The sequence below is a fragment of the Pan troglodytes genome, chromosome 20, assembly GCF_028858775.2.
Source record: "Pan troglodytes isolate AG18354 chromosome 20, NHGRI_mPanTro3-v2.0_pri, whole genome shotgun sequence".
NCBI lineage: Eukaryota > Metazoa > Chordata > Mammalia > Primates > Hominidae > Pan > Pan troglodytes.
In genome coordinates, this window is record NC_072418.2 from 13,782,678 (window position 1) to 13,792,354 (window position 9,677).

At 54.9% G+C, this 9,677-nt stretch overlaps 1 protein-coding gene across 26 annotated transcripts in view; it reads left to right on the plus strand.

Annotated features, from left to right (window-relative positions):
* The window catches only part of SMARCA4 (SWI/SNF related, matrix associated, actin dependent regulator of chromatin, subfamily a, member 4), a 101,377-nt gene extending 93,182 nt beyond the window's left edge, over positions 1-8,195 (plus strand). For 20 of the 26 annotated variants that reach the window (XM_016935029.4, XM_016935038.4, XM_016935042.4 and 17 more), the window contains 5 exons: positions 4,198-4,306; positions 4,731-4,832; positions 5,692-5,824; positions 5,984-6,126; positions 7,702-8,195. In XM_016935029.4, coding sequence (XP_016790518.1) covers positions 4,198-4,306; positions 4,731-4,832; positions 5,692-5,824; positions 5,984-6,126; positions 7,702-7,734 — 520 coding nt within the window. In that variant the 3' untranslated portion in view covers positions 7,735-8,195. The remainder of the gene's footprint in view (positions 1-4,197; positions 4,307-4,730; positions 4,833-5,691; positions 5,825-5,983; positions 6,127-7,701) is intronic. The other 6 variants (XM_016935043.4, XM_063801192.1, XM_063801195.1 and 3 more) reach the window with 1 other exon arrangement.
* Positions 8,196-9,677: the final 1,482 nt, after the last annotated feature.

Genomic DNA, 9,677 nt, shown 5'->3' on the forward strand with positions numbered 1-9,677 from the left:
CTTCTCTGCACAACAAGGAAACGTGTTTAGGGCCACATTGTAGAATGGCTGCAAGGACAAGCACCACTCACGCTGGCTCAGTATCTCCCAAGTAGAGCATTTCCCCACCCTGTGACCTAGAGTATCTTCTCCCAGATAAATTGCTAGGAGAACTGCAAACTAAACACTTGTTCCTGAGTGTCCACAGACACTTGCTTCCTGGTGTCCAACCCTGAGCGCACAGCCCAGATGCCCAGCAGCGGGAACTGGGCATGGCTGGTGTGTGCCCACCTCGGGACCTGCTGCTGCACTCGGCAACAGGGACAGCAAGGAGGCAGGAGGCCAGGCCAGGTTTGGGGGCTCCCCTGTGTGTTTCTGCATCATCAACTTGAAGAAGCAGCCAACCTCGGCCCAGGATCATCCCTGGGGGAAGGACTGACAGGAGCGCATCTTTAGCCTCATGCTTAAGATCTGTGCATTGGGCCAGGTGCGGTGGCTCAGCCTGTGATCCCAGCACTTTTGGGAGGCCAAGGTGGGTGGATCAGGAGGTCAGGAGTTCAAGACCAGCCTGACCAACATGGTGAAACCCGTCTCTACTAACAATACAAAAATTAGCTAGGTGTGGTGGTGCACCTGTAATGCCAGCTACTTGGAGGCTGAGGCAGGAGAATCGCTTGAACCCGGGAGGCAGAGGTTGCAGTGAGCCGAGATCACACCACTGCATGATGTATGCATTGGTGTTAAGTCAGCTATTAAGAGGTGTGGGCTGGGTGTGTGTGGGGGTCAGAGGAGGTGATGTTTGCCCTGAGATGAGGTCAGAGCCCACATTCCCATGGGGGTGGACTCCCCTTTGTAGGCCTTGACACAAGCATGGGAGCGGAGCTAGGGGCACTGACATCAAAGGTGGTGGCGCCTATCCAGAGGACTCCGGGTTTCATTCCAAGTGAGGGGAGGCTGCAGCATGTCCCTCTTTAACATAGAGGTGAGGGAGGCTCTCAGCACCCTGCCTGCTGCAGCGAAGCCTGAGGACAGGACCTCCGGGGAACTCTGCACCAGAGCGGAATCCTCAGACCGGCAACTGGGTGGTCTTGATTCATCCAGAACGTAATTCTCCTAGAGGTCTGGAAAGGGGTGCTCTTGTACCTTGGTTTTGTGTTTTGTTTTTGTTTGTTTTTTGAGACAGAGTCTCACTCTGTCGCCCAGGCTAGAATGCAGTGGTGCGATCTCGGCTCACTGCAACCTCTGCCACCCAGGTTCAGGTGATTCTCCTGCCTCAGCCTCCCAAGTAGCTGGGATTGCAGGTGCCTGCCACCATGCCTGGCTAATTTTTGTATTTTTAGTAGAGATGGGGTATCACTGTCTTGGCCAGGCTGGTCTTGAACTCCGGACTTCGTGATCCACCCACCTCAGCCTCCCAAAGTTCTGGGATTACAGGCGTGAGCCACTGCGCCCAGCCGCACCTTGTTTTTTTTTGCTGCCTGTAGCTGTTTCTCATTAGCCTGATGGAGGTGGGTGTTGGGGTGGTGGGGTGCTTATTATAAAGCCTTCTGCTGTCACAGCCCTGGGGTCTCACTTCCTGGGCTCCCTGCATAGGGAGCCGCCCTCCAGGGCAAGGGCCACAGTGTGCAGCAAGCCCCCTATGGCCACAGGGCAGGGCGTTTCAAGCCAAGAGTCTGCACTGTTTGCTGGCCACTAAGGGCATTGAATGGATCACAAAACTGGCTTTTTTTTCCCCCAATCAAATAGAAATGGGGTTTTGCCATGTTGCCCAGGCTGGTCTCAAACTCCTGGGCTCAAGCAATCCTCCCACTTTGGCCTCCCAAAGTGCTGGGATTACAGGCACGAGCCACTATATCTTTAAAAATGTAATAGAATGGAAAATGGCAAAGCGCGCTGCTTTTCATAGAAGAGACTATCGCATTGGGGTTCTTCTGTTGCCCCTGCCTGTGCTGCACGTCCTCCTTCACAGTGTAAAGCGCAACTCTTGCTGTGCCTTATTGTAACAGGTATAGGGTGGATGCTGCCATCATGAAGAGAGAGGAGAGCTCTTTGCTTATAAAATTCCATAGAGTGGAGAACAGGATGTGCCGGCTTAGGAGAGGGAAGAGGTACAGGCCCGAGCTGCAGATGGGACACACATTTCCCGACTCAGAGGGGAGTCGTGTCTTTCTCCAGGGTCACTGAGCAGCAAGCGCATCTACTGTGTGTTCTTATTTTCTGAGCCTGTGGACTGGGTTTACCAACAGTTGCCTGTGGCAGAGCCGGCCACCAGCCCGCTCATAGGAAAAAGGAAGCCTGTGCCTCCAGGGAGGGCCCACGATGGGAATGCAGTCTGAGAAGGGTATGTGCTCCCATGTTGGACCGGCTGGTCCCACACCCGGGACCAAAAACCCCTCCTGGCAGGAGATGGGGAGATGTACTTCATGAGCACACGTGGGGGAAGGACACTCCTGGAAGGCAGAGGCTCAAGGTGGGCTGTGTCCAGGCCAGGAAATTCACTCCCACCTCAATTTCCTCCTCAGCACGGCTGGCCTGGCACTGGTGCCTGCTTCAGAGTTTAGTGTGTGTAAAGTGTGGCTGGCCCAGCAAGCATGGGATGATGGCGGTTGTCAAGGCCAGGGGAGGTGCAGGGACAGGATTCTGGCTCCCGTGTGTAACGTCTGCATCTCAGGAGGCTCTCGTGTTAGAGGCTGAGTCAGGGGCTTCGTGATGCACACAAACACCAAACAAGCAGGAGGCCTCCCGGGATCCTGCCCACGAGCAGCTTCCTGGAGAAAGGCCTGGCCCGTCTGCCCCTTGGTGACATCAGGACCCCAGCAACAGAAACAGGGAAGCCACCATGTTGTCACTGCCATTTTCCAGCATGGTAAACAGAAACAAGACAAGGCGCGCTCAGGACACCCAGACAGACGGTGGGGCCAGCCAGTGGCATGGGCGGGCTGCCCTGCCCTCTGGAATTTTCTGGAAAAGAACATAAGGAAAGAAGCGGTGCTGATGAGGCAGCTGGAGTTAACAGGACCCAAGCTCAGCTCCTCCTTCCCATCAGGCCCCGTTGGCCGCTTTTAGGCTTTGTCCGCCTGGTGGCTCCCTGCTTGGGGCCGTTCCCTGGCTAGGCCCTTCCTCCGGGCCAAAGCAGAGAGGAGAGCGCGTTTGCCATGTGTTCTTATTTTCCCAGCCTGCGGGCTGGGTTCTGTCAGAGCAAGGTCAGCTCTCAGAGCTTCTGTCCCCACCCACCCTGTCCTCCTGAGCCAGGCTCAGGTATGGGTAAGAGCTGGGAGCGCTGTGCACGAGGCCTGGCAGCATCTCATCACCACTGCTGTGCCAAGTGCACGAGGGCGCTTCCTGTGGTGTGCAGGGGGTTAGATCAGTCCCCAGTGAGGACAGAGCAGAGATCCAGATGCATCCCAGGCCGGGTGCAGTGGCTTCTGCCTCTAATCCCAGCACTTCGGGAGGCCAAGGCAGGCAGATCATGAGGTCAAGAGATAGAGACCATCCTGGCCAACATGGTGAAACCCTGTCTCTACTAAAAATACAAAAATTAGCCGGGTGTGGTGGCTGGCATCTGTAATCCCAGCTACTCGGGAGGCTGAGGCAGGAGAATTGCTTGAGCCCAGGAGGCAGAGGTTGCAGTGAGCCGAGATCATTCCATTGCACTCCAGTCTGGCGACAGAACAAGACTCTGTCTCAAAAAAAAACAAAAAACAAAACAAAAAAATGTATCACAGGCCTGTTTGTGTGGTTGTCTCTGGGAAATGTTCCAGAAGCTACAAGAAAGCACATGTGCAGGCCAGGCATGGTGGCTCACACCTGTAATCCCAGCACTTTGGGATGCTGAGGCGGGCTGATCACCTGAGGTCGGGAGTTTGAGACCAGTCTGACCAACATGGAGAAACCCTGTCTCTACTAAAAATACAAAATTAGCCTGGCATGATGGTGCACGACTGTAAAAAATCCCAGTGACTCCAAAGGCTGAGGCAGGAGAATCTCCTCAACCTGGGAGGTGGAGGTTGCAGTGAGCCGAGATCGCACCATTGCACTCCAGCCTGGGCAGCAAGAGCGAAACTCCGTCTCAAAAAAAAAAAAGCACGTGTGCAAGAAATAGCTCCTGAGCTGAGTTGGAATTTCTCATCCTCAAACAATGTGGGAACCTGCTGAGGTGGGGTGGGGGCTCCCGGGTGGGCGGGCTGGGGGGTGGTAGCTGCCGGTTCTGCCTTGCAGCAGCAGTGGACGTCAGCTCAGCGAGGTCTTCATCCAGCTGCCCTCACGAAAGGAGCTGCCCGAGTACTACGAGCTCATCCGCAAGCCCGTGGACTTCAAGAAGATAAAGGTAACCCTGACGTTGTGCCTGCGCCCCGCATGTGCCCGGAGGGGAGTCTGACCCAGGGGCACCCCCATCTGAGAGCTGTGGTGTGTGGGCAGAATGACCGGAAACCACCTGGGTGGTGCCTTGGGCTACCTGGTTAGGGACCTGGTCGTGGGCTTTTGGGGTTCCTTGTAAGGGTTGGGGGTGTCCTGAGGGATGTCAGTGGGCAGTCGGTGTTGGGTGTTCCTTCAAGGTCCCACTCACTTAGTGCTGGGCCTCAGTCATGCAGTTCCCATGCCTAGTGAGCCAGGTTACCGAGGCTGGCGCTTCGGCCACATCCTCATAGGCACGAGGAATCCTAGCCCGTGGGGTCCCCAGCACACAGCCAGGCCTGCGGGCAGGCGAGGCGGGGTCCTGAGGTAAGACCTGCTCCTCCCGTCCACTGCAGGAGCGCATTCGCAACCACAAGTACCGCAGCCTCAACGACCTAGAGAAGGACGTCATGCTCCTGTGCCAGAACGCACAGACCTTCAACCTGGAGGGCTCCCTGGTGAGGGCACCGCTGGGGGTTGGGGATGGGCCACTCCCACAGCTGGGCTTTGAACCAACCCGCCCCTCCTTCCCTTCTGAATTGATGGGTTAAAAACAAGTCCCGCTAGCTGTGGTGGTTCGTGCCTGTAATCCCAGCACTTTGGGAGGCCAAGGCGGGAGGATCCCTTGGGGCCAGGAGTTCAAGACCAGCCTGGGCAACATAACAATACCCTGTCTTTAAAAAAAAAAAAAAATTAAAAATTTCCAACTTGGGATATTTTAGCAATTACAAAAGCAGTATGTATTTACCGAAGAAAATAAAGACAGGCACAACAGAAGAAATAGACTCAGAGTCCTCTGTCTGTTGGAATTTTATTTTAAATTCCCTGGGGCACACTCTCTTCAAAGGAATCCTGTGGGTTTGTTCTTTCCTGTGATAGAATTGACACATACACAGCCTCAGCTTGGCAAACTTTCTTAAGTGTGTTTGGGATTGATTCCTCTCAGAAAAAAGACTTGCCTTTGATGAGTTTGGGAAAGACGCTGGCTCCAACAAGGGGCATGTATTTCCAATGTTATTGCAGACCTCAGAGATTGTGCAGAAGGAGGGAGGCACCTGCAGCTATTCCCAAACCAGTGTGCCTGACCTTTCACCCTGGAGCATTTCAGAAGTCTGATGCTCGGGCCCCTATGGAGGAAGATTATGGAGAGGGCCTTCCACCCTGGGTGGGCTGAAGCCCCGACCCACTGAGGCTCGCATTGGCCACTGATCAGCTGTCCAGGGGCAACACAGGGCTGGGGCTGAGGCTGGGGCCAGGGCCGGGCAGGCAGCCCTCCAGTCGGGCCCATCCACTCAAGCCCCTGGTGTCTCTGCCCAGATCTATGAAGACTCCATCGTCTTGCAGTCGGTCTTCACCAGCGTGCGGCAGAAAATCGAGAAGGAGGATGACAGTGAAGGCGAGGAGAGTGAGGAGGAGGAAGAGGGCGAGGAGGAAGGCTCCGAATCCGAATGTGAGTCCCGGGGGGGTTCAGGACGCCGGGGTTCACGCTGGCCCGAGAGCCCCCAAGGCCCCAGCTTTTCACAGCCCTCCCGGCTCCCAGACGCCCCTTGCTGTGGGGGTGCTGCATTCCCAGAGCTCAAGGCTGTCTTTCCCTCCCGGTCCCCTCCAGCTCGGTCCGTCAAAGTGAAGATCAAGCTTGGCCGGAAGGAGAAGGCACAGGACCGGCTGAAGGGCGGCCGGCGGCGGCCGAGCCGAGGGTCCCGAGCCAAGCCGGTCGTGAGTGATGACGACAGTGAGGAGGAACAAGAGGAGGTGAGGCCGGGCCCCCGAGCAGGCAGGGCTGGCATGTGGCAGGAGGCATCCCAGGGCCCTGATGGGACAGCCCTGTGGGGCGGTGCTCCCACTCCCCCACGCTGCAGGTGGGAAAGCTGAGGCTTGACCTGCCATGGCTGACCCCGGGTCACACAGCCAGTATGTGGCAGGGCTGCCACTCAAAGCCAAGCCTGTGTGACCCCAGAACCAGCTCTCAGTACCCGTGGGTGTCTGGGGACTGGGGGACACGTGAGGTCTCAGGACAGGCAGCAGGCGGTCCCAGGGCACCAGGGCTCCTGGGCTGAGGCCGGGCAGGCCAGGGCTTGATTAGGGTTGGGTAGGAGGTGCTAGGATTGGGGACCCACCAGACAGTGCCCCGTCTCCTCAGTGGCATAGAGAATGGGCAGAAACGCCAAGCCCACAGTGGATAGTTTTTGGGGGGCAGTGGGGCGCCGGAGAAGATCCACTTGCTGGCTTTAAATAATCTCGCCTCTGTCTCTGCCCCTTCCTGGCTGTGGGACCTGGCAGGTCACTTTGCTTCTCAAGCTTCAGTTTCCTCTTATGCAAAGCAAGGAGGCTGCATGGATTAGGGGGCTGCCCCCACCGAAGGGCCTGGCTCCCGCTGAAGCCCAGCGAATGCCATTTTGTCATCACAGAAGCAGCAAATTTCAGTGCCTGGGAATTAGTCTGACGAAAGACGCACGTGACCTTTGAGGACATTCATGAAGTCCTCATGGGGAGGGGAGGCCCCTGTGTCAGGCAGGAGGGTCTGGGCTGTGATGCTGTCTCTCTTGCCTAATCCAGAGCAGGGTGCTTTATGGCCCATGCCAGGCTGTTTAAAAAGGTTTTATGAGGCCAGGTCCAGTGGCTCACAACTGTAATCCCAGCACTTTGGGAAACTGAGGCAGGAGGCTCACTTGAGCCTGGGAGGTCGAGGCTGCAGTGAGCCGTGATAGCACCACTGCACTCCAGCCTGGGCAACAGAGCAAGACCCTGTCTTTAAAAAAAAAAAAAAATATATATATATATATATATGAAAGAGCAAAGATCTTTCACAGTCAGGAAGAACCAAGATGGTTTGGAAGCTGTAGTTCAGGGGCCAAGGGCCATGCAGGTGACATGGGACAGAGCAGGGATGCACATGGAGCCTCGAAGGTCCTGAGAGGGCCGAGTGTGGTCACAGGGACTCGTCCTGTAGAGAAACATGGAGTTTGGGCATGGCCATGGTGCCATCTCGGCTCACTGCAAGCTCTGCCCCCCGGGATCCTGCCATTCTCCTGCCTCAGCCTCCCAAGTAGCTGGGACTACAGGCGCCCGCCACCACGCCCGGCTAACTTTTTGTATTTTTTAGTAGAGACGGGGTTTCACCGTGTTAGCTAGGATGGTCTCGATCTCCTGACCTCGTGATCCGCCCGCCTCGGCCTCCCAAAGTGCTGGGATTACAGGCGTGAGCCACCGTGCCCGGCCCGCATCAGTGTTTTCTTGAGCAAGTTTATTTAGAGCTTGGCAGGTCCCTGGCAAGGTGCCCTGGCAGGGGTGGCCAACGCACACTCTCTCCTCCTGTCCCCTCTCCAGGACCGCTCAGGAAGTGGCAGCGAAGAAGACTGAGCCCCGACATTCCAGTCTCGACCCCGAGCCCCTCGTTCCAGAGCCGAGACGGCATAGGCCTTAGCAGTAACGGGTAGCAGCAGACGTAGTTTCAGACTTGGAGTAAAACTGTATAAACAAAAGAATCTTCCATATTTATACAGCAGAGAAGCTGTAGGACTGTTTGTGACTGGCCCTGTCCTGGCATCAGTAGCATCTGTAACAGCATTAACTGTCTTAAAGAGAGAGAGAGAGAATTCCGAATTGGGGAACACACGATACCTGTTTTTCTTTTCCGTTGCTGGCAGTACTGTTGCGCCGCAGTTTGGAGTCACTGTAGTTAAGTGTGGATGCATGTGCGTCACCGTCCACTCCTCGTACTGTATTTTATTGGACAGGTCAGACTCGCCGGGGGCCCGGCGAGGGTATGTCAGTGTCACTGGATGTCAAACAGTAATAAATTAAACCAACAACAAAATGCACAGCCTTGCCTGCAGGTGGACTTGTGCCTGGCTCCCACCGTTTCTGCCCGCAGGAGTGGCGGGGGCCACCTCATGTCCAGGTTCCTGTCCTTCTCCTGGCACCAGAACCCATGGGGCCCGTTTCACAGAGGAGGATACTGAGGCCCCGGCAGGGGAAGAGGACTTGTCTGGTCACACATGTGGCCTTTGCCACTGCAGGTCTCCAGCATTTGTTCAGCTGAGACCTACAGTGCAGGGAGCAGGCAGCTCCATCCGTTCCCTGCCCGTGGCCAAGCCTGGGTTGGGGAGACCATCACAGAAATGGGCAGATGCCACATAGAGCTCTCAGGGCCATGATGCAGGAAGCTCAGGGCATAATGGGAGCCCAGGTGGTCAGTGAGGGAAGGGACGGAGCCGCCTGCTCCCTTTCAAATCCAGAACATAATTTGAGTTTTTGTTTTTTTGTTTTGTTTTGTTTTGTTTTTGAGACGAAGTCTCTGTCACCCAGGCTGGAGTGCAGTGGCATGATCTCGGCTCACTGCAACCTCAGCCTCCCGGGTTCCAGTGATTCTGCTGCCTCAGCCTCCTGAGTAGCTGGGATTACAGGGGTGCGCCACCATGCCCAGGTAATTTTTGTTTTTGTTTTTGTTTTTGGCGGAGACAGGGTTTTGTAATGTTGCCCAGGCTGGTGTCAAGCTCCTGGGTTCAAGCAGTCCACCCGCCTCAGCCTTTCAAAGTGCTGAGATTACAGACGTGAGCCACTGTGCCTAACCAATTTGAATTCTTATCATTTTTGTCTGTTCATTAAGAGCCATTATTAGTGGGTCACTGTCATCATACTTGGCTTTAATTCTTGAGATGTGGTTTCTTCTAGCTCTTTGAACCTTTTTTTTGTTTGTTTTTAATTGAGACAAGGTCTTGCTCTGTCACCCAAGCTAGAGTGCAGTAGTGTCATCACAGTTCACAACAGCCTTGACCTCCTGGGCTCAAGTGATCCTCCTGCCTCAGCCCCCTGAGTAGCTGGGACCACAGGTGCACACCAGCACACTTGGCTAATTATTATTATTATTATTATTATTGTAGAGATAATGTTTCGCTTTGTTGCCCAGGCTGGTGGTCTGAACTCCTGAGCTCAAGTGATCCTCCTGCCTCAGCCGCTCTATTTTTTTTTTTAATTGAGACATGGTATTGCTCTGTTGCCCAGGCTGGAGTGCAGTGGTGGGATCATAGCTCAACTTCCAGAGCTCAGATGATCCTCCCTCTTCAGCCTCCAGTGTGTCTGGGACCACAGACGTGCACCACCCAGCCCAGCTTGAACCTATTTTTAGTAGCTGCTTTGAAGGCTTTAGGTCCAACATCCGGATCCATTCCTCCACAGAAAGGTTCTGTTGACTCCTTTTTGTCCTCAGCGTAGGTCACACTTTCCTGTTTCTTCACATGTCTGGCAAGATTTTGTTGTCAGAAAGTAGACATTGTATTTTTATTTATTTGTTTTTAATTTTG